Source organism: Diadema setosum, chromosome 5, assembly GCF_964275005.1.
Source record: "Diadema setosum chromosome 5, eeDiaSeto1, whole genome shotgun sequence".
Taxonomy (NCBI): domain Eukaryota; kingdom Metazoa; phylum Echinodermata; class Echinoidea; order Diadematoida; family Diadematidae; genus Diadema; species Diadema setosum.
Window position 1 is genome coordinate 24564920 of NC_092689.1, and position 25277 is coordinate 24590196.

Sequence of the window (25277 nt, forward strand, 5' to 3'; positions counted from 1 at the left end):
GGTGGATATAGCAGTCAAGACACAAAATGTAGCATGCAGATGAAAACATACTTGAGATTACCATAGAGGCACTATCAGATGCCTGAGTGCACAGAAGTCACTAAAACTATAAAACTCTTCATTGGGAGAACTACATATCTGTATTCAGTGTCTAAGTTCACTATTAACAATTTATAGTTTTTCGTATATTTTGTCTGCAAATGTATGAAGCCTACATACACTGGACAAGAGTGCCGAAACTTTTTTTTTTCTATGCACAGTCAGCCTTGTACATTTCCTGATTAGATTTAAGAGGCATTTTCTAGTTGTTGTTACATCATACATCGACTTACCAATATAGGAGTGAAGTGAGTGAAGCCATTGCTCCCAAAGAAGGTCAACATCCTCCTAGTACGTACCTCCTGCCTCCCACACCTACCCGGGCTGGGATAGTCCCAGAGACCAGTGCCAAAACTCATCACCATCTCCTTGTGGAATTTGGTCTACAGGTAATGTCTTTCTCCATGGCACAACACATCTCAGATGAGACTATTCACTGTACGGCTTGGTGAAAATATTGAGGGGTTAGGGAATAACAATACTGTTTTCATCCTATGTTGTAGAATATCTAAACATACTGCATGACAATCATATTGTTTGTATTCATTTCTGTTATTGTTTAAATGCATTCGTCAATGTTGTTATTTTAAAGGAAAATGCATACTATTAAAAACATAAAATTTTGATAAAAATAAGGCTGTTGTGTATGCAGGGCTGGAGTATGTCACTCTAACAACATTTTTGTTTTCATTTTAAAATCTGTGTCTGTCATACTTCTTTCTTTGTCAGTTGCTAAACATGAGTCTGAAGCGGTCCAAGCTGGTGGCAAGCAATGAGCAGCATCTTTCCATGCTTGACCCATTCACATTGATTCTCATCAAATCAATGGAATCTCAGCACACCAGGGTAAGTTTTTACTGTGAATGTGTACTACTAGGTCACACAGGAAAGATCAAGGACAGCTGTTGTGACATAAATTGTCGCCCCAAGCTCGGGGCGACAATTTTTGACGGAGTCGGTAGCATAAATTGTCGACCTGTCACAAATTGTCGTCTGGCGACAATTTTTTGATGCTTGTGCAGTTCCCAATTTGTGACTTCGATAGCGACAATTTGTGATGGCAAAAACAATTGTTCCGACATAAATTGTCGCCCTGTCAAAAATTGTCGCCCCCAGCTCGGGGTGACAATTTGTGACGGAGTGTGTGTGTTTGGAGTATAATAATACAATATGTGGAAACTGTGCATGTGTGGTGGTCGTATAGTGGTAGTGGTTTGTTTATCTGTGTGTATACGTGTGCCTGTATGCGTACGTGTGTATGTGGGTACGTGACATATGTGTATAGGGTGTGTGGTGATGCGTGTTTGTGGGCGGTGTTTTGTGCCTGCATGAGTGTATATCTGAGGAGTGTGGTGTACGTGGGCTACGTACGTATGTGTGTTGTGTGCGAACGTTCGTGTGTCAACGTAAACCCGCAGGAGATAAAAGGAACGAAACATTCAAGCGACACAATTCCCACAACACGCACAGCGCTCCATCACACACACACACACATACACACACACACACACACACATACGCACACAAACACACACACGCAAGGACACTCGACGTACATGTATACGTAAACTGTATTTGTACAAATGGGAACCATTCCCCACCCAGAACCATGGCTTACTTGAGATACTCAACGAGACCCCCTCGTCTCTTGTTCTCCAAGTTTCATCTTGAAGTGTGTGGAGTCAAAAACATAACAATCAGTGCTATCTCAATTTGGATGTCTTGATGTGTATGTGTGTCATACTGTGCAGGTGATATCCATGGCATTACGCTGCCTATGCTGGTTGCTACGGTACGCGCTTCCAACCTTGGATGAGCTCATCAAGCAGCTGACCCAAATCCTCTTCAGACTCCTGAGGAAATATGCCAGAGCGGGTGCAGCCAAGGGAGACAACTTTGAGCTCATGGTGGTCACCTTCAAGGTGAGACGGAACAAATCTGGAGCTTGATGCTATCTCAGGCCTGTAGGGACACAGCATTGTGCTAGGAGATCTCAAAATATATATTCTGACACAGTGACTGACCCAATGTGATGTCTGGTAGATCTGCAGATGCTTGTACAATCAAACTTTGTGCCTGAGAAGTACATTGGTTTGTACAAAGATATGAAAGGTTTTAGCATTTTGCTAGTTTTTGTGCTTGCATAGTTAAATAGAAGCTTTCATCATATTTTGATAAAGATTGGATGTACATTTTCAAGTGATCCCAATCATTGCTTTAACCCATTTCTCCTGCAATTCTCCGAGAGCCCTCACTGCCCCCAAACGAAATTATTTTTTGACCAGGAACAAACATGTTGGTAATTCACCTATGAGAAAGGAGTCGAGCAGTGTAACTGCATGTGCCATCTAACAATACAAAATATCTGTCAGACATGAGATATGAATAGAGCTCTTTTGTTATACATTACTAGTGCTCCCAAATGGGGTCAGTGAAAGTCAGAATCTGGTGAACTTAGCTGAGATAACTATGTACAATAGTGTACGTCGTCAGACATTTTTTTTTTTTTTTTTTTTTTTTTAAACAAGCACACTACTTTGTTGGAAAAAGGTTAATTAGACAAAAATACACACAGTTTTCATACAGAAAAAGAACACATATTGATAGAAGAAAAGAAACTTTCAATCAAAGTCATTTTTCTGGTCAGCATAACACAAACTAGTAAAGAACTCATGGTAATCATGGCAATTTTTAACATGGAGATTGCTTTTAAATGTTGTTAATGTAAAGTGTTATTCACACTATAGTTGAATTGATTGCAAGTATTGTTTTGTGTAATGATGATCTCCGTGATGTCACATGTCTCCTCGTTGCCAAGGCGATGACAGTCCTGATTCGAGATGTCAAGCAGCACACCATCAATGAGAAACAGCTTCAAGTCTTGTTAGCCTATGCTGAGGAGGACATCCATGATCACACCCGCCAGGCAACGGCCTTTGGCCTCCTCAAGGTAAAACTTATACACATTCTCTACATACCAGTTCCATACAGTTTCTTCATCTCTGGAAGCAGCATTTGTGGATTTGAACAGTGCATGCAGTTCATTGAGAGTCTGTGATGGAAGAATACAAGCTAGTCCATAACTTGCTAGCATCCACTCCTCACAGACATCAAGACATGGACACACCCTTTGTTGAGAGTGGTGGTGTGATGCTTAAAGGGATATTATATGACCATTCAGAGCAGGAGAGCAAATTGTATGTAGTTTGCCAGTGTTAGTGAAAGAGGGGGAGTCACAAAGTTTTCAAATTTAACAAATTTTTTTTTTCATTACTGGAAAAATGAGCAAAGTATATTGGATTCCATCAGGATTCAAACCCGAGACCCCAGGATTGCCAGCCCAGTGCTCTACCGACTGAGCTATAGAAAGCCCTAGTACAGTGTTCGTCCCAGAAACCCTTAATTCTCAATGCTCGAATGGTCTGAAGCTATAGCAGTGTGTACGTTGCCCTTAAACAATTGATGTGATACAATAAATTATTGAGAACTGTAGTGACATTCCATGTCTGGTAATTGAAAACCCTGGAGATGAGCTGATCACACCATGCCTGGAACATCTCTACTGTGCCGTGTACTTTGCAAAGCTATAACAAATCTTTATGTCTTGATGCTCTCCATTATGCCAGGCCATCTTGAGCCGTAGACTGGTGTCTCCTGAGATGAATGGTATCATGGAGAAAGTTTCCCAGCTCTCCATTACATCCCCATCTCCCTCTGCCAGGATTCAGTGTCGTGAAGTATGTCTCTCTCTCTCCTACACTCTCACACTGGATTCTTTCTCTATCATCTGTCTGTGTGCTCATAGGAGTGATGTTATGTCTATAAATTGCCATGCTTTGAATATTGGGCTGTCCAATAGTAGAAATAGACACTATTCCTTACACTCTAACTTGTTGAAATCTCCTTGTACATTAAGATTGTATGACTCAGCTGTATAAATTCATAAAATATTAATTGTAAAAGCAAATTAATTCTTAATTACTTTAAGTATGTAAGTCTGTGTTCTGAGACAGTTTGAGGAAATAGATAAGGAAAGCTCTATAGTCTCATGCATGTTTATCTGTTTTTTAATCATTGTCAAAGATGATTCAAAGCAATGTATTTATAAAAGATACATTTAATGAATTATAATGAATCATGAGTACTCTCAGATATCACATGCAACTGTGTGCTAACATCCCTAGTATGTGAAGAGAGAGCACTAAAACTGGCAACCCTTGAAATTATGCATATTTCACTCAGGTAATGCATCAGTTCTTGCTTGACTACCCTCTTGGCAAGAAGCTAAAGCGCCACCTAGAGTTTTATGTCAAACAGCTGAGCTTCAGCATAGAGACAGGAAGAGAGTCGGCTCTGGAGATGTTGGCCACAATTTACTCCACTTTTCCCCAGGTAGGCATGGCTCAACCTGCTAAATTAGCAGACTCTGCATATTGGGCTAGTGGGCAGGGCCAGGTTGCATCTTGCTCTGTCGTGTGCCTCAATGTAGGCAGTGCCATGAAAGTCTGGTGGCTGCTTTATCTTACCACATTTAATGATTGATATCATGTCACCTGACTGCAGCTTCCATTTTACTTTTCTCTGCTGTAGTGATTACTCCTCTTTGTTACAACTTTAGATATAGCAAGCATATCACCTAAAAGAGATAGTGGTTCCATGATGCTTCAATATTACACAGATATGGACTCTTTTTCAGGGCATGGTTGATAATATTGCCCCCAGGGATCTCAACTCCATGCTATGAGGAACATGCTCTGAGGGTCATAGCATGAAATTAAGATCCCAAGGGACAATGATGTCAACCATGCCCCAAATAAAAGCAGTCTCTATCTGTTTTACATACTGAACAAAACTCAAATGAAATTTAACCTGATTAATCGCAATCACGCTAGCCAGTTCACACATAAAGACTCACGCTACATGCTCGCAGGTACAGGTCAGGGAGTATAGTATGAACAATCATGTTCACCTAGATGCCGCCTACGTAACAACCAAAAAGAGGGCAGTTTGGGTCCTATAAGAGCTGTTTTGGGGTATGGTTGATTTTATGCCCCTGATTTCAACCAATCAGAATCGAGGATTCATCAAGTGAGTTAACGTATATAACTTTGACTATTAAATTGGCACCATTCCCTTCATAATGATACATCAGTGATTTGTCAAAACCTACACAATATCAGATGCTTGTGAGAAAGCATTTGGTATTGTCCATTCTTTACAATGTGATATGCACACTAAGTCCCCATATATGTTTTGTGGGGTTTATCCTCATTAAAGGACAAGTTCACCTTCATATACATGTGGATTGAGTGAATGCAGCAATATTAGTAGAACACATCAGTGAAAGTTTGGGGGAAATCGGACAATCCGTTCAAAAGTTATGAATTTTTAAAGTATCTGCGTAGTCACTGCTGGATGAGAAGACTACTACAGTGTATGATGTCATATGCGTACAACCATATAAAGAAAATAAAAAGAGAATTTCACAAAACTTTACTTTTGAATTAAGTGCACATTTCTTCGACTTGTTACTGACATATGTTAAGGGTGATATTATTCCCCCTGCCTTCTGAAAGAGAGAAGTCAAGTGTTCTTTTCTTATGCGAGAAAAGTGAGAATATGTTGAATTGTCTTTATTCTTTCTTTATATTGTTGTACTCATGTGACATCACAAGCTATAGTAGTCTTCTCATCCAGCCTTGAGTGAGCAGAAACTTTAAAAAATCATAACTTTTGGAAGGATTGTCCGATTTTCCTCAAACTCTGAATGATGTGCTCTACTAATATGGCTGCATTCACTCAACCCACATGTCTGTGAAGGTGAACTTGTCCTTTAAATTCCTTGAAAGTATAGTGCAATGTGTGGAAAGACGAAGGCTATAACACCTGTATAAGTGTTCTGTATAGGAAGGACAGACACAATTTTGATGCTTTTTCATCTTGTCAGATGCCCGTTATTGTTGGTAAAGGGAAATTTTGTGATTGAAAATGGTAAATCTCTGAGAAAAATAGATCAGCGTTTCATTGATTTTATTCTCGAAAGTGAAGGTGATTTGTTTGATATTGAACCTTGCATTGCACTTTGATATCTGGGAGTGCATGATGATAATATGTGAGTGTTTGGTTCTATGTATGTGTGCATGTGTGTACAGTGAAATTGCCCTCTGTTGGATTATTCTTTCCTTCCAGAAACTCCTCATGGAGCATGCTGGCCTGTTTTTCATTCCCATGGCAACCCGTCTGGTGAATGATGATTCTGCCAAATGTCGTAAGCTGACAGCCCTGGCACTGGTGACTCTACTTAACAAGGTGAAGGAAGTTAGAGTGGAAGTTACCGGCATAGTTGATACATCTCACATGATGAAATCAAGTGCAGTGCTTTGGTATTTCTTTTACTGCCATAATTTTAATTTCACCCACAGGAGTTAAAAGCCTTTCCAGTGATTTGAGAGAAAGGGTTATAAGCGATTTTACATCCAACCAAAACATCCTGTGATATTAAAACTTTTGTGTCATTCTGTGCTACACTACCTCTATAAACCAATATGTCTCCAGGCACTTAGCTTAACTTGCCAAGCATTTTCATCAGCATTTAGTAATTCGTCCAAACTTGACCTAGATGCAAGTTGGCAAGCCCACTCAGGTGTAGCAGTGTGCCTCAGTCAAACAAAAGGCCATGATGACACAATAAGGATTAGGGTAATTGGGTAATTTTATTAATTGACAATTAGTTTCAGACATCAGTGCCAATAGGCAAAGATGCAGTACAAGTCTTGGGTACATGCCAATCATTGAACAAAGTTCCTGCTTTCAACCAGTGTTAAGGCCAAACTTGTTGCTACTCTTCTGTGTAATGTGTTTATGTTGAGGATATACAACGATAACTTCACATTATTGACTTGTTGAGGACAAGTCCATGATATTCGGGCAGGTGTCTGTGGGAAATGCATGTTGTAGCAAAATCAGCCTGTCCTCAATGGGGTAAAAAAAGGTCCTCATCATGAAGAGCTATAACCTCTTCCCTTCCTATCCCAAATGATGAATGCTTATCCAGCTGTAGTACAAGCATATTTTGCATGTGATCTTTTCACTTCTCACTTCATGGCTTCCAAGGTACTTCCATCTTCTTTCTGTAATGACCAGAAATACATGCCTTCATTTCTCTTGACAACAGCTGACTCTTGAGAAGAGGGACGACCTTTTTGCTGTAACACTGCAGTGGTTGAAGGACACCAAGAGATCCCACCAACGTTTGGCAGCCCAGCTCTCAGGATTGTTTGTAGACTGTGAGAAGGACACCTTCAGCAGACATCTAACACAAATCTTGCCAGTCATTGATGAAACGATAAAGCCAGAAAACTTCAAAGAGGTAACAAATTAAGACACCCATGGATATTATGTTTGTTTGCTCTGATAGAGAATAAAGTGGGCTTTTAGATACTAAATACTCTGTTCACAGGTTTGAATGTCTAAGTTTTATATATTTTTAATGACAATTCAGATATACTGTAAAACATGATATATTTGCGGCATGAATTTTTCGCAGATTGGAGTGGACGGCCTTTTTTGTGGCGTGAAATTTTCGCGAACTACCCCTGGCATTCAATGCATATAATGTAGACAAGAACTTTCCTGTGCATTTTAATTTTGCAAATCTCAGCGCTCGCGAAATTTGCAAAATTAAAATGCACGCGAACTTTCCTCGTTTTACAGTACCTACCTTTTGTCGGCCCTGAGACTCAACGTTACGTGGAGGTTGTATACCAAGTGTGATTTGTTGTTTTGCAGATTTAAAAAACAATTAGATATTTCTGTGTGTTTTTTCAGGCAAGGATTCTTTCCTCTGTTTTTCACAACATTGCAAATTGCATGATTTTTTTTTTTGCCCCAAGTGAGCTGCAAAAGACGACAAGAAGATATGCCTCATTTGTTGATAGATTGCTTCCATGTTGCAAATTTTGCTATTGAGATTTGTGTGTCTATAAAGATGAGAAATGCCTTTTATTCCATTTTCCCATCTCGAATAGGAGGAGGAGGAGGAGGATAGTGAAGTGAAAGCTCAAGATCATCTTCTCTACCACCTCATGGCAATGCTCTCCAAGATCACCAAACACTTTCATCTCACCTCGTACAAGGATCAGCAAACAGTTGTCAACTCCATCTGGGGTGAGGTCCTCAACCAATTATGATGTGCATCATTCCATTTACATATTCAGATGCATACATACACCTGTACATAAATGCATACACACGTGCATGTACACATATGTGACAGTGCATCACAAAACCAACAATAAGTCGCACCCCTCAATTTCACGCGAGGACTCAAAAAAAGTGAAACAGATCAACCAATTCAATTTTGACTTTCCCATATTTTCTGAAAGAGCTATTCTTCTAGATTATGCTTAAGTTTTGGGATCATAAAATATTGGGAAAGTGTGTTTTCAGCAGCTTTTCTACAACCCGTCTTTTTGTAGAGTAGTGTGATCAGGTATGTGTTAGAAGCCCCTTTACATTTCTTGAAAATCCTTTGCACACTCTTACACTCTAAACTCTAATAACTTTTGAAAAGATAATGCTAGTGATTTGAAAGTTGGCTTTAATCATGAACAGAATGTGTTGATAGAGCATGCTCAACTTCAGCTTAATCTGATAATCCCTTTATTGTTGTTGCTCCAGTGGTTTACATCCTGTTTTTTGTTCCATTCATCGCACAGCCAGCAGGGCTTGGTGAAGATTAAGCGCTTGAATAGACCCTGTACTTTAGAGCCTCTTTTTCTCAGTTCACATTTTCCAGAGAGTGTGCTTTCTTTCCAACATGTAGATAGGTTAAGAGAGTCCATCTGAATTGAGTTATACATCATTTTAAAGCTTAGAGTCTGCTCTTTCAGAATTTGCCCTTAACTAAAAAATCCATGTCTGGCGACCTTATTGTTTCCTTGGTTTTGTGATGCAGGGTCACATATATATACGCACACTCTCACACTGTCTTCCATACATATACTTATTGGAAACTCTGAGAAGTACTTTGTGTTTGTAGAAACTTGAAACACAAGGTTGATATGGTTGTATTAACTCTTAAATGATAAAACTTAGTTTTATTAGTTTATTTACTTTTTGAGAACTCTTTGTGTTCTCTTTGTGGTAAAGAGTTAGTGTAAACATAATATATTGAATGTAGGATTTTGTGCTGCCCAGATAAAGCAAATACTGCTTTAAGGCAGGAGCTGATGTCACATAAACAAAGGATGTAAAACCAATGTGAAATTTAACTTAACAATAATAAAACACAATGTTTCATGAATCATACCATGACACTGTTCAAACTACAATTGTATGGCAAAATGAGGAAGCTGGTGAAAACTCCTTTGAAACCATCTTGGCATGAAAAAGATCCTTTGAATACATAGACCAAATGAAGTACACAAGCACTCTCTTCTGTTTACATCTTCCAAATCCCTAGAATCGGTTGAAGCTCATCTGGTCCACCCACATGCTTGGGTGAGACTCATGGCTTGCAGACTCTTTGGGGAAATGTTTGCAACCTTGCAGCCGGATGATGTGGTAACCACAGCAACCATTGCCAAGTCCCCACCAGCAGCAGTGACCCCAGTTACCTCAGCCCCAGCAGGGACCAAGAAAAAGAAACAGAAGAGGGAAAAGAAGTTAACGAGTAAGCAAGAGGAGCCAGAGGTGCAGACTCAAGGGATGGATGTATCCAAGACGAGGGACTCGGCCACAAGGGTTCAAGAAAAATTTGAATATCTCCAAGGAGATGTTGAGAAGAGAATGCTGGGATTGGCCAACAAGTTCTGTGTCCAACTCAACTCCAGCATGGTTACCAAGGAGCTAGCGGAACAAGTATGTATCTACTTCATATTTAGAGTTTGTGTCAGGCTTTAACAATCGTCATTCTCATTGCCATTAACCCATTGAGGACGCTTTGATTTTGCTACAACGTGCATATCCCATAGACACCTGCCTGAATATATTGGGGACTCATCCTCATCGGGTTAAATGCAGCATCATTTGATGGATAGGGGTGTTGAAATAAGATTAGTAGTGAGATGAGTCATTCAGTTTCATTATTAGCCCTGACATTTTCTGTTTACATGTAGCTCTTTTCTTGATGTGCGCACACATGTATATTAGATGAGTAAAATGCAAGTAAAAACCATCAAATCCAGCAAATACCTGGTATACCCACTCATCCAAATTAAATTGAGTTCAACGAAAGTAAACACTCAATACATTTGTAGTAAACATCTCATTTTTTTTTTTTTTGGCCAATTATGTGAAATTGTCATCACACATTGTCAAGACGTACTTTAGACCTAGTGGGAAAACCATGCATTATTATTGCGGAGGCATACCAATCACCATAACAACATTTCTAGTTCTCTCCATATCTCGGAAATGGCTCAAGGTGTTTTCATGAAACTTAGTACACATGCATGTACGGCGTGACAAAGATTCTCTGGGGAATTTTGGGGCCGTGGGGTCAAGGGTCAAATGTCAGGTTAACCCTAACTAGGTAGATCATAGAGCCGGGGGAGGGGGGGCCTCCCAGGCCCCCCCCCCCCCCCCCTTCAGATCTCGGCCGTGGACTGCGCGATCGCGACGGAAATTGGCACACATATTGCCTATGATGTAATCTAAAATACCACGAAGTTAAATTTAAAAAAAAATTATCATTTATGCTAAATTATGCTAATTTATTCATAATGATACATGAAATCAGACAATTTGGTATAAATCACTAAATAAAGCTCAAAATGGGCACATTTTTCGTGTAAATGTTCTTTTTAGTGTCCTGAGCAAATATAAGCGAAAAAAATTGTGCCATCAGAAAAAATTTCTTAAGTATTTTATTGTTTTTTGAATTTCTTATGTACCTGTATTTCTTTGTTTTTTCGACTTTATGTTTTTCATTGTTTTTTCAATGAAACTTGTCCGCGACATTGTTCCGATCAAGAAAATATGATATTAATTGATTTTAATCAATAAAACCCCAAAATAATCATACTTTTATGAAATTTGCCTGTAAGCACAGTTTGCATTGAAATTGTACACGAATTCACGTTTTTTAGCAATTTTTGGTCTGACATGCACGTACATATTTATGCGCAACTTCGGAACCGCGCGCCCGGACATCGCAAATTTGGTGTCAAAAGATGTGGGAGACTCAAAAGAAAAAAGTCATGAAACGTCGCGGCGATAGCTTTTCGCGTTACCTAGTTAGGGTTAAAATGACAAAATTCTACTACTTACTTTTGAAATTACATTTTGTTTTTCCATACCTTGGAGGAGATTACTCGATACATAAATTTAACCCCATATTAACGGGGGGGGGGGGGGTCAAATTGACCCCCCCCCCCCCCACATTTCGCACCACGATTTCGCAACGCGCAAAGATTTTGCCGTGTCGTTTCATGACTTTTTTTCATTGAAGTCTCCCGCATATTTTGAGACCAAATTCGCGACGTCCGGGTACACTGTTCTGAAGTTACGTAATGTTTTGCATATGCATGTCAACCTGAAAACGGCTCAAATTTATGATATCATGTGCAAATCCAATGCAAATTGTGTTTTTTTGTTAAATTGATATAAATTAGATTATTTCAACTTTTAATCATAGAAATTAATCAGTTCTAATGTAGATAAGATTTAAAAAGTCCCTGCAACAAATTTTGGCAAAAAAAAAAAACAATAGAAAACAAAAGATCGAAAAAACAGAAAATACATAAGAAATTAACAAAACAATTAAAAACAAAAGAAAATGATTTTAATTGTGCAATTTTTTTACAAGAAAATTATTTGATATGTCGAGGAATTCTGACACAAAACTTTAGCAATCGTTCAGCCTTTTTAATGGAGTTACAGGTGAAACTATGATTTTATGCATAAATTTGCATAATTAATTTACTAAAAATAGAAAATCAATATTTTTCTATTGTATGACCATGTAATCTTGTAGATGACATCCGGCTCTATGTTCAGGCAAAATTTTGCGGTGATCGCGTGATCGGCGGCCGAGATTTGAAGGGGGGGTCAAATTGACCCCCCAGTAAATACTTGGTCTCAAATAGCCCAGTTAAAATAGGGTTAAACTATGTATATACATGCAGTGCTGCACAATGATTCTGTATGTTTAGATTTTGGTCATGGGGTAAAAGGTTTAGTGAAAATGGTAAACTGTCACAATTTTGTTTCTATGTCTTGAAAAGAGCTCAAAGTATTGTCATGAATATGGATGTTACCAGTTAGTGATGATTTGAAGAATGATTGACCTTGGGGTCTAAGGGCAAGGGTCAAAGGTCAAGTGAAAATGCTCAAATTCTCAAATGCTTGCTCTCTTAGACAGTTCAGTCACCCATCCAAATGAAATCTATTTCAAGGAAAGAAAACACTACACATACAGTTGACATACTGTAGACCCATTGAGAGAACCATGCAATATGCCCGAGGCATACCAGTTGCCATAGCAACATTTTTTTTTCTCTCTCTCTCTCTCTCTCTCTCTCTCTCTTTGCAGGTGGTAAAGAATCTCATCTTTGTGTCCAAAGTGGTACACAGGTTGCATCCTGTTCCTCAGCCATCTCCATTCAAGAGGAAAAAAGGACCCGACTCCAAAGAAGAGGCTCAGGAAGGGGACGGTGGTGATGCAGAGGATGTTGTCTGCTCGGAAACAGAGGAACAAGATACTAAGTTGGAGGAGAACAGAGATGCTGAATCTCTTACTATTCAGTGGCTGGTGAGGAAAATGAGTCACATTGCAGCCACCGAAGTCGCCAAGACGGCAAAGGTCACCCTTCGGAGGTCATCAGTTATCAAATGGATGGCTGCTACTGCCCTGGAAGTGGGTCAGGGATTAGTGGAACCTCTGCTTCCCAGCATGCTTCAGGTCGTTGCTAGGGAGGTGAATGACAAGGCCAGTCATGGAGGTAGGTGGACATCCATTAAGCTTAGGCTGTTTTCATCAGTAGTCTCTCTTCTCTCTGTTGTGTAAGCTTCTCGCTGGGAAAGCTCCAATGTCATTCCCATTTCATTGTTTATTTCTCTCTGAATTTCTCAGATTCTAAATTGATTATACTTAGGTGGTAGAGTGGGAGATGCGTTGTTCTGTTTACAGTATTATTCAGTTGACCTTACCTTGAGATTGATATTATGCTTTCATGTCTAATTTCTCATTTGATACATTATGACTAATTTTTCATGTAGGCATTACTGGTGGATAAAGTGTTGTATAAAGATTAGGTGCATTGTGTTGTGTAAATTGTCTTGTTAGAATTAACAAAGCCCTATGACAATTAATGCTTCATATGAACACACCAGTTGCAATCCAGTCTATGCATACCTGTCTATACACCTACATATGTTTACCCAGTACTTAGCCTATTGTGTTGCATGGCTTCCAATGTAATGAAGTTTGAGCCTGAAATGATTTTCTTGTTTCATCACCAGGAGGTAGTTGATTATGAATATCCAATATTAGAATCATACAACTAAGATCTAAAGGCCCTTCTATGGTGAAATTAACTTTATGCTTTGGGTCTAGAATGTCAACATGTTTGCATGACTAAAAAAATCCTGACTGTATCCTCAAAAGATGTGTGAATATATTAGCTATGTGGAGAGTGAAATCAATTTATCAGATAAACTTATAAAATGAAGGACATGTCTCTGGTTTTTGCATAAATTGCAGAAGTAGAACCCAAGACAAATCACAAGTGCCTTACACAGCTTTCTTCACCATAGATAGTGACATGAAGGTGTCAGTCAATCTTACAACAAAGTTTACAGCAATCCAATGTTTGGTTGCAACATTTTACCATGGAAGCCTTCAATGTGGGTCTTTTGACATATTTGCTTTTCTTTATATTTGTGCAAATAAGCTAGTCTCCACATAATTGTTCTAAAGCTTACCACATGTAGAATGGTGAATGCCAAGGTAAAGGTGGAGGAAAGATTTTTGTGCTGTCTACATGCTCAGAATATAATCCAGCTGAATTTTTATGTGATTGCATTTACCATGGTCAAAGAATGATTGTGTGAGATATTCATGTTTCCGTCTCAAATGTGTTCCCAAACTTTCCAGATGCTGAGCTACGTCTGCTTTGTCAGGAGGTGATGGAGTTACTCAAGGGACTTGTGGGCCTGGAAACTTTCTCCAATATCTTCGCTGCTGTGCAGAGGAACGCCAGTGAGAACAGGCTGGCCAGGAAAAGGAAGCGTGCTCTTGAGGTAAGGCTGCCCTCATCTGGCTGTGTCTTCAAACAAAGGACAGGCAGCTACAACTAGAAAGCTGTGGAACTGATAAGATAGTATCAAACTGTGCGACAGGCTCCTGCAGAGATAGCATTATCCCGAGAGATACCTGCACCCTTCAGGGATGTGAAAGTTCAGATTCCCCCCTGCCCAAAACCCACTTTTCTGACTTTCTCTTTTCATAAGTTTCAGATATTTTCTTATTTTTTTCTGCAAGTACTCTCACACCCCAGACCCTTGCTAGTAGCATTTGTTAACCCTTGCTGTGCTTTACTTGCTTTGTTAGTGAATACTGTAAAACCACAGAATTTTGCATGCATGAAACTTACATGAATTTCACAAAGAACCAAGATTTACAAACGTAAAATGCACATAAAAGTGATTGTCTACACACTGCATAGAATGTCAGTGGCAGTTTGCAAAAGTTTCATGCTGTGAAAAAGACTGATGGCTCCAATTCGTAAAAGTTTCTTGCTGTGAATGTTATCTGGTTTTACAGTAGAGATTACTTAATCCCCTTAATCCCTATTCTGTCACCATGGCCTTTCTGTTCAACTGAGGCACACTGCTACACCTGAGTGGGCTCACTCAACTTTATAACCAGGTCAAGTTAAATGGATTACTGAATGCTGATGAAAAATCTTGGCAAGTAAAGCTAAGTGCTTCAGCACATCAAGGGTTCAACCCACAAAAGTTAAGCACTTTTCTTTTGTGCCTCTCCTGAAGAATGTTGTGTCCTCTGCTGAAAGTAGGGTGGGGGGCTCCCAGGCCCCCCACCAGATTTTGACCGTTGACCACGCCATCACGAAAAAAATCGGCACACACATTACCTGTGACGTAATCTAAAAAAGCATAAAGTTGATTTTTTTCATTTATTATTTATGCTCATTTATGCTAATCCATGCATAGTGAAATCAGACTATTTGCTCTAAAACACTAAATAAGCTTCAAACGGGCACTTTTTTGTGTAATTATGCTTAGCAAATCTAAGTTTGAAAAATTGTGCCATCAAAAAAAAATATCTAAATCATTTTATTTTTTTTTTCAACTTTTTGTGTGTTATTGTTTTTTCTATGAAAGTTGTCGATGACATTGTTCCAAGTATGAAAATTGATTTTGATCTATAAGACCAAAAAATAATCATGCTCTTACAAAATTTGACAGAAAGCACAATTTGCATTGAAATTGTACAAGAATTCTAATATTTATGCGTTACTTCGGAACCTCGTGCCCAGGCATCACAAATTTGGTGTCAAAAGATGCAGGAGACTTGAAAGAAAAAAGTTGTGAAACCCTAATCCCCTGGCCTAGTTAGGGCTATTATGTACTTGTTAGGCCCCCTATTACATATCACTAGAACCAAGCTTGCTATTGTATGTTACACTTTAATGTCTCATTGATATCACGATTTAATGGAATGATGATTCTAAGGTGCATGAAATATAGGCAGTAATTTCAGATTGTCATACAAAACAGCAAGGAAAATATGGAACTGTGCCGTGATGGTATCATCAATTTGGAATAAGTTCATAATGCACACAATTTTATATTACACTAACGTCCAGTGATATACCCTCCAATGACAAGATCAAATCCAGGTTGTGAGATACCAGATAAACTTGTGATATACCAGATATAGTGTGTTAAGTCTTGATGACCACACAAATTGGTGTGGGATTTAGCCCAGCATGTTGGAATATTACACTCCTCGGTGCATTTAGAGCTGGTTTGAACTCTTGCTGCAGCTCAACCCCAAAATGGGCGTGGCTTATTACCATGTCCATGGTCTTCTTCCTGCAGGCGGTAGCAAACCCAGACAAGGCTGCCGAGAGGAGGATGAGGATCCAGCAGCTGAAGAAGGAGGCTAGGAAGAGGAAACTACAAGCTTTGAGACCAACCTACCACATCAACAAGAGACCCAGATTGAAGGGGAGATGAGGAAAGGAGCGCTTCAGGGTGTGTGGTGTCAAACCACTCCAGAGAGCGTGGAAGAGACCCAGAAGTATGTCTGGTTGAACCCATGATAGGACAGTGCATAGGTTAAGTCTGTCTGCTTTTTTATTTTTATTTTTTTCATTGCAGGTATTTCTATATCTGGAAAGGTTGTGAGTCACTATCTCAGGGGCTTAGATAGTCTTTATAGATTAAGTTTCTTTTTTAGTTGTTGTTGCTGTCACATACATGCCAACTTTTTCTATTTATGGGAGGAATACCCATACAATTTCTTAAAGAAAGAAGAAGTTTATTCAACCCCATATTTCTATTACATTTTTCCTATAGTGAAAACCTGCTTACTAGGATGTATGGGAGATGTGTGAAAATTCAGACTGTCCCCTTTTTATGCATTGTATTCTCCCTTTTATTTATTGAAATTCAGGTTGGGCTTGTAGGCTTTCACAATGTAAAATGGAGAGAACCATATGTTCAGAGTCATAATCATAAACCTGTCAATGCCTCTTCACTGTGAGATTAGTACCAGCCAAGATATGACAAGTTATTTTATTTCTGTACACATATCAGAAAATTTTGCATTGGTCATATTTCTCTAACCCATTTATTTTTTTTTTTCTCAAGTTTACATTTCACTTCTTATTAAGGAGTTAAATTTATATTCAAAATGTAATGACAACAGACTGATTGGCATTTGCAATGATTTTGAATGCAAGCAGTCTGTATGAATTACTTCCCACAGATGCTATTAAGTTTCATTGAATGATGCATTTTGCTCTACAGTAGTTCACCATCAATTTCATTTTATTCTTACCAGACCACATGAACTGGTATAGGATCAAACACACTATGTTCAGATATTTTGAAGTCCAGGTTTACTTTGCTTGTAGCATAACTGGTGTATCAAACACATGGAATAGGTACTAACTCATAATGTGAGCTTTAACCCGAGGAGCATCACACAATGTCAAACACCAGTTTGAGCCAGAGTGGTCAGTATTAGTGTTCTCTGTGTCTTTTCTTTCCTGATACATTAAGTTTGCCAACAGTATCATAATGTTCTTGTGTACAGAATTTATTCTTGCAGGAAAAATAAAAAGCAAAAACAAAAACAGAAGCATTCTGAAAAATTTGTTGCATCATTCGTAAAAGAACGCATGACAGGTAGTGAATCAAAAACCATGAAAGATCAATAATAATTCAATCCATGATAAAAAAAAGAAAAGCATTTGAAGTGAATTTATAGGAATCATATTTGCCCTAGATTGACATGGTGTGCTTCATATATAAATCATATTTTGTATGTACTGTTTTCATATCATATAGTAACGTGTCACAATGTAGTATGTAGTGTTATTTTTGCCTGTGGCAGCATTCCCTCTTCGTCATGCTCATGAAATTATAGATGTCATGAATTATTTTTGTGGAAAAATGAGCAAAGAAAATATGTGCCTTGACACAATTGTAGTGTTGCAAACATAGTTGTCCTTTATTCTTATTGCAAAATGTCTCTCCATGCAGCCGTGTGGGAATTTACAGAGTTAGTACTCTGCCTCTCTTTCACTACTTGAAACATGAATGACTCCATCAAAATTGTTTCACTTTTCAGCAATTGCTCAGAGATCATTTTGCCCTGTTTTGTTTGCCCTGAAGGAGATCTTTGTTTGCTTCAGGTGTACATTTCACATCTCATGATGAAGGAAACTGAATTATTTAAGTTAGATTTTGAATATGCCTTGTGCATCAAGTGTGATGAGATGTATACCCAGGCATAGTATTGTCTGTTTATTGAGAATCTAGATACATTTTGTACACTACATTATGATATTATGATATGCCAGTCATTTTTTATGTCTCCGCCATGAAGTGTCGCCAGAGGCATTATGGGTTTTTGGTTTTTTGGTTTTTTGTTTTGTTTGGTTTTTTGCTGGAGAATGTCAAAAGTGATGGCAATAAACTGGTGGAAATGACACAGTTATAAAGGACAGGAGCAAAAGGAGTTATAATTTGTGTCTGTGTGTTATTGTTGTGCATCTTTTCATAGTGATTGTAGGACTATGCTAGTATTAAACTATGGTTTTTCTGCTCAGGGATTTAAAAAGAGCACAAAGAGACATGGGTTAATTAAACTCTGTGAGAGAAAGAAACTGAAGTCATTGGAGGTTAATATCTCACAGAATGTCATTCACCCTGGACTCTCTCTCTGTCTCTCTCTTTATATGCATGCATACTAAATGTGTATATCTCCACCCTTCCAGAGTCTTAAGTGTCTATTCTATCCTGACTACCATGGTATTCATGTTAATACACATACAGTGTAATACATTAGAATTACAGTCAAACTTGCCTTAGCGGCCACCTGTCTATAGCGGCCACCTGTCTATAGCGGCCACCTGCCGTATACGGCCATTAGCAACAATTCCCCCCGAGAAATAACCCATTTTGAAGACCCTGTGTATAGTGGCCTCCTGGCACCTTTTTCATCTCCCTTCAAGCAGGTTTGACTGTATCTCTATGTGCATGTACAGTGTGTGTGTGTGTATGTGTGTGTGAACATTAATTGACAGAATGCAAGACCTATCACTTTCAAGAAGGGTCGAGATATACTCATTTTGTATGTACATGTATACTGATGTATAGATACTTCCTCTCCATGGCATTTCTCAATGATACACACTACACAATAATCATGTCATCCTGGGATAGTTTTAACCCTATATGAGGTTTATTTTGACACCCCCCCCCCCCCCCCCAAAAAAAAAAAAAAAAAAAAAAGATTTTGGTCATCGGTCGTACGATTGTGGCAAAAATCAGCATGCACGGTGCCTATCAATAATCTCAATAATCTCTGAATTACGCTAATCATGCTGATTTATGCATAATATATTATATGCATCATATTTCAAGCTCTAAATCGCTAAATGAAGCCTCAAATAGGCTTTTTTTTTCTTTAGATATTCTTAGTAATATTAAATTTATGTGAAAAAATTACAGTATCAAAATGAATTTCTCATGTATTTCATTGTTTTTTTTTTATTTCTTAGATATTTCCTTGTTTCTAATTTGTTATATTAAATGGGTTAGTCAAATACCAGTTAGTGATTGGCTAAACACAGTCACGTGATGGAGGTACATTCGTATGTTCGCCCATGGGCAAACACTCTTGTAATGTTCTCCCATGGGAAAACATTTTCACGTAACAAATGACAGAAGGCCTAGGACCACACGCGTACAGTGCATGCATTTGGCTCTGCGTGAGCGAGCGAGCGAGTGCATTGTGCTGCTGGAGGTTGACGTTGACGTATTTGACGTATTTGACTAACCCATATAATATAACAGATGATGACTTTTGTTGTCGGGAACATGTACCAAACGTTCCACCCTCGGGGTTTGAAATGCTATTTCGGGAGGCTATAAGTCCCTCGACTTTGTCTCGGGACTTATAACCTCCCTCAATAGCATTTCAAACCCTTCGGGTGGAACATTCGGTATGTTCCCTCCCCCGCCAGTCATCATCTATATAATGTATTTCTCTTTTTTTATGTCCGTTTTTAATTGTTTCTGTCTATAGAATAGTTGATGATAACCAATAGGATGTTATCTGAGCAAAACCAGGGAAAAACATTGATCTTGCACTTCTTGTAAAATACAAAGTCATTGGAAACTGCCATTTTCGGTGACATTGGTCTTGAAAATGTGCTATATCTCTGCAAGCGCAGCCCCGATTTTCGTGAACAGCATCCCAAAGTGTGTATGTGAGAGAAGAATTCTTTCACATCTCTCTCTTGTGTTCTATGTACATACATGGAAATGTCTTGAAATTATTATTTTGTATAATAATAACATTTATTGAGTAAACATTTGTATATCCAGATAAACAGTGCAGAAACATTGAGTGAATCAAATTGATTTCAGAACATTGATGTTTGAACAATGAGAGGAGGGTTTGTAAACAGTTTCTCTCCATCATCAATGCAGAACATTTTTATCCACAGACAATTATTATTACATGTATGAGAATGCAGCCTTCCCTACTCTATCAAGACACATAGACTTACATGTATTACTAATTTTTGTGTCGAGAGAAATTTGAAACCTTAACCATTTTTCTCTTAACCCTAATCAGGCTGGGCTTTTTTGGCTATGCTATATCTGGGGGGGGGGGGGGGCAGATTCCGCCCCCCCTTCAGATCTCGCCTATGGAACGCGCGATTGCGCCGAAAATCGGCACACGTGACGCCCGCGACGTATTCTATCAAAATGTATGGTTGCTTTCTCCGAAAAATTTTTCCTATATTTTATATTAATTAATTATTGTAATTTATGCATGAAATCAGTTTTGGGCTCTAAATCACTTATTAATGCTCCAATTAAGCTAATTTCTTTTTAAAAATGTTTCTTGTATCATTCTTCTGAGACATAGGATAAAAAAAAATCTGTATCGAAATTAATTTCTTATGTATTTTATTGTTTTTTGAATTTCTTATGTATTTCCTTGTTTTTTGACCTTTTGTTTTTGTTTGTTTTTTGGCCAAAATTTGTCACAGACATTTTTCGAAGCATTATTATGCTAAGATAAATTAATTTCGGCCATTCTAAGTGAAGATATGAATTTTTATGTGAATTAATTGAAAAAACACAATTTGCATTGGATTTGTACACAAAATCACGTTTTGGAGCAATTTTGGGGTTGACAAATTTTTTTCGAACGGGCGTCGCGTCAAAACGGCACGCGCGGGCGCAACAATTTGGGTCTCAAAAGTTGCGCGATACTTGAAAGAAAAAAGTCATGAAACATCGCGGTGGGAGCTTATCGCGTTGCGAAGATATTGCGCGAAACGTCGAGGGGGGGCGGATTCTGCCCCCCCCCCCAGCCTGATTAGGGTTAAAAGAAAGACATGCAAGCTGTTCTGAAAGCATACTGCAGTGCAGTGTGTGTTGAAATCAAACTGATTTGACCAAGATAATTAGCAAGAGAATGCTCATTATATTTGATGAGACTGGGTTTACATTAATCAAGGTACTGAATTACCAGGACAGTGACACACAGTGAACATGTCTCCTGGTATTTTTCCAATTTTGCACATGAGTAAAATTCACTTTAAATGTAATATTAACAAATGCAATAAATGCTTTTGTTTCATTCTGGAATAATCATCAAGCAAATATAAATATAAGCTTGATACAACTGACTTGAATACTACATACTAGTATGTTGTGATGTACAGGAACCCCATAACAGTATACAGTGTACATTCCAGTCAGGTCCTTGCTTGTTCTGAACATTACTCTATGTTATCAAGTGCATTGCTTAAAGTGGAATTTCAAAGAAAATTATAACTTGGCGCGCATTATTTGCTGTGTTTATGCTAGAATCTTGGAAATGACAAAATGTAAGACTTATGCTCATTCCACAAGGGGAATGCAACAAGAGCAGAAGAAAATCCATTAAGTCCTCGGTAGTGAAAGCACTTGGAACGAATTCGGGAAAATTCGGCGAAAGTTTTACTGACGTAATAAAATGGAACAATCTAACAGCAGCAGACGACGTGTAACAGCGAAAACAAATATGATAGATACATTCATTACTACTGAAGAAGAGGTGAATTACTTCGAATTACGCTAATTGTGATATTCTCTGAAAGGAAAGGTGGCACAGAACGCTACTATTAGAAACCATCACTGGAAGGCATATTTAAGTTTTTCGAGGGCAAGGGCCATCGCATTTTCAAGTTTGAAAAGCCCGCCTAACAATGGTGAATGTGAATGAACAGCAAACCACCCAACGCGGCCATGCCGTTGAATGTATAACTCAAACAGTAGCAAGGCCAAGCAAATGCTGACAATGACTTTGGCCAAAGTATTCGGGGCGGGCAAGTGCATGAGAGACATTGAATTTTACCTTTTATTTGATAGATTGTCGTTACTGTTGATGTTTTAAAGCAGATCATTCAAATGACATGGAAAAGTATTAGATTCACTTTGCCTTGGTATGGCATTTATCCAGGCTGAATATCAATACAACGCTCACCTAGGAAAACAGTTACACCTTTGAATCTCTGTATTGTCTCTTAAATTTAATAGGATATAGTCTGCTTTTTGCACAAATATTAGGCATGTTCGTCGAGTTTCGGTAGGTTTAGGAAATAGAAAGGAGAATGGTTTTCTTCTCGCTTTATGTTGTACAAATCTTTTCCGTGAGATCGGGAATTGTAACTGGGGCTGGCTTAAACTCTATTTGCAAATTTCATGACATACTCAGGGCAATTACCCCCGAGGACAATCCCCCCCCCCCCCGACTAAATACTGGTTAGGGATAAGGTTAGAGTAAAAATTTGGGTTAGAGTTAGATTTAGTGTTAAGTTTTGGGTTAAGGTTAGGATTAGGTTCAGGATTAGGGTTAGGGTCAGGGGAAGGGTCTGGGATAATTGCCCAGGGGGTAATTGCCCTAGACCCCATTCTGCACCACATTCAAACTTAATTTTCTGGAGTATTTTATTCAAGACGAACAAAATGAAATGCTTCATCAAACTCGGGCATAAAATAAAATTATTGAAAATCTAGGTTCCAGATGTTTTCATAAAATAGAGATTTTTATACCAAGAACAATATGAGTACGTGTACAAGACTGAAGGTCAAAAGACTTGATCGTATTATGTAACAAATTCGAGGGAGTGTTCATGAAACTTGTCAATATGAGCGCACGAAGTTTTGTATACACCCTAGTCTACGACTGTATGGCTGATCGGAATAGATACGTCATTGTCGAGATCCTTACTGACAGGTCGATGCCTTGGAGCCACGCCGTCGACAAGATCGTCGATGATTTCGGTAATAAACGAGGAATTAGATCCTCTCTTCTTGCCACTGCGGGCGCGGTTAGTCACTTCATTTCGCTCTCCCTGACAGTCTTTTTCGGGGCTAGGAACAGACCCCTGAATTAGCGCGTCGATGATCTCCTGTACGAAAGAAGAGGATCTCGTAACTTTTTCACTTTCTTTCCCACTGTCACTACCGCTATGTTGTTCAGGTACATCTCTTGACGACTTAACTTTCTTTGATTTCTTTTTTCGTCGGCCACTTCTTGAGTCGTTCCTCTGAGGCCGTTCTTCACTGTCAAAAACTCTGATTGTCTTTGCCTCGAGAGCTTTTACGTCACCAGACGTATCGGAAGCGGAAAGATCCTGTTTCCAGTGCGATGTTGACGGTGAATGGTAGTCCTCCTGTACTTTGTCAGGTCCTGCAGAGCGTGAGCTTTCAAGCTCGCTGTCATGTCTTTCAGGATGTTCTGGAATTACCGGAAGCTCCAAGTTGACAACGTTCATGTTTGAAGCAGACTGACGGTTGTGGTCAAATTTCGACAACGGTTTATCTTGGTCATTGTCATCTACTATTGCAGCAGTAGCAGAAGCTACACTTGGTACATCAATGGATTGTGCTTTCACCGCTTCCCCACATAAAGATCTAGAAGTCATACCTTGCGGTCCCTCTTTTGTCCCTATCTCATGTGTTAACAAGCAATCCGGTTTGTTTGTTATCTCGTTTGCCTCACTTTGAGTTTGAACAGCCTTTGCTTTCCTAGGAAGAAGGGTAATCTTTTCTCTTGCTAGGACTTTAGCTAATTCAGTTTCGGTGTCGTATAGTTCATCGAGCTTTTTCTCGATGTGCGTCATCTTCGTTCTCGTGTGTTTGAGGTCATCTGTGAAAGACCTGTGAGGCAGTTGTTCCAGCAGCTCCATGGAATGCACTCGGAGAGGTCGTGGAAAGTCCAATTGGTGAAACTTGACTTTGAGGTCAGACTTTTGTTTCAGAGAGTAGATGTAGAGACTTGTCAGCGGCTGAAAGGGTTCAAACGTGGGGAGGGGCTTGAAGTCATTTGGTAGTGACATGTGCTGGTATTGGTTGGATTGGTCGTATCGAGCATGGCGGTGTCGACGGTCAGACATCACCTTTGGGAACATACGGTCGTCGCGTTTTAAGGGCTTGGAACCATATTCATCAGGAAAAGAAACTCTCTTATCCAGCGGTAGTTTCCTGATCCAGTGCTCGAGGTACGAAGTGTCGTTCGTCCGACTTGAAGGGATGCGTGCGGGGGTTGTCTGCATCGCAGCTCTACGCCTTTGACGCAGAACTCGATTACGTTTAGGTTCCACGGTACTGTCATGTGAGCGTTGGGCTGGATCCGTGGGATCATCAGCCTCTACGCCAAGGACCCCTATTACAGGTAGATTTCCATCCGATTTCTGCACACCACCCTTACCGGCTCGCTTTTCGATGGGTAGGAAGGGTTCCATGATTTCAGGAAGGTAGGGTAGCTGTTGGAATGTGTCGGAAATGAGTGACGTTTTGGTAGGAGATTGAGAAAGCAGGCTTTGCTTGGACGCTCTGTAAGCTTCCATTGCTAGTGTGTTGTAGTCTTCATCAGAGGATGTAGATCCGTCTATTCTTCCAGTAAAATCCTTAGTCTGGTCTTCCGAGCAGTCGTTTGTTTCTTTGGAGTTGTTCACGTGGAATGAATTACTGGTTAGCTGAAAGTCTGATTGATTGGCTCGAATGTTTTGTTGATCAGCTTTGCGCAAAAAGTTCTTCAGATATGTTTGTGTTTGTGTTTGCGAAGTGGAAGTGTCCAGTCCAAACTGGACTGACTCCCTTTCGTTCTCTTCCTGTAAAACAATATCATTTGTCCCATTTCGCATGGATACCAGACTCGTATCATTTGCGTCATTCTCGTTTTCATGTGTCACACCCAATGGTCCAAATTTGTCGTGTTTCCGAATGTCCAGCAGATCTTCAGCTGTCTCAGTCGGGACGTCTACAATCAGTTTTTTCTTTCTCTCCTGTGGTCGATTATTTTCTGCAGCCGTTGATGAATTTCCTTGCCTTTCCAGAGATTTCACTTCTTGTTGTCTGTTTCCCATGAGTACTTTCCCGCCAAATGCTGACCCACTGTTTTGTTTCTG

General features: G+C 39.2%; 1 protein-coding gene across 1 annotated transcript in view; it reads left to right on the forward strand.

Moving 5' to 3' along the window:
• The window catches only part of LOC140228798 (small subunit processome component 20 homolog), a 121814-nt gene extending 103511 nt beyond the window's left edge, over nucleotides 1–18303 (forward strand). The window contains exons 43-55 of the mRNA XM_072309071.1: nucleotides 341–488; nucleotides 829–945; nucleotides 1851–2021; nucleotides 2918–3049; nucleotides 3726–3836; nucleotides 4342–4491; nucleotides 6289–6408; nucleotides 7274–7468; nucleotides 8127–8265; nucleotides 9563–9960; nucleotides 12635–13043; nucleotides 14198–14343; nucleotides 16168–18303. Of these exons, the coding sequence (XP_072165172.1) occupies nucleotides 341–488; nucleotides 829–945; nucleotides 1851–2021; nucleotides 2918–3049; nucleotides 3726–3836; nucleotides 4342–4491; nucleotides 6289–6408; nucleotides 7274–7468; nucleotides 8127–8265; nucleotides 9563–9960; nucleotides 12635–13043; nucleotides 14198–14343; nucleotides 16168–16305 (2374 nt within the window). The 3' untranslated portion in view covers nucleotides 16306–18303. The remainder of the gene's footprint in view (nucleotides 1–340; nucleotides 489–828; nucleotides 946–1850; nucleotides 2022–2917; nucleotides 3050–3725; nucleotides 3837–4341; nucleotides 4492–6288; nucleotides 6409–7273; nucleotides 7469–8126; nucleotides 8266–9562; nucleotides 9961–12634; nucleotides 13044–14197; nucleotides 14344–16167) is intronic.
• Nucleotides 18304–25277: the final 6974 nt, after the last annotated feature.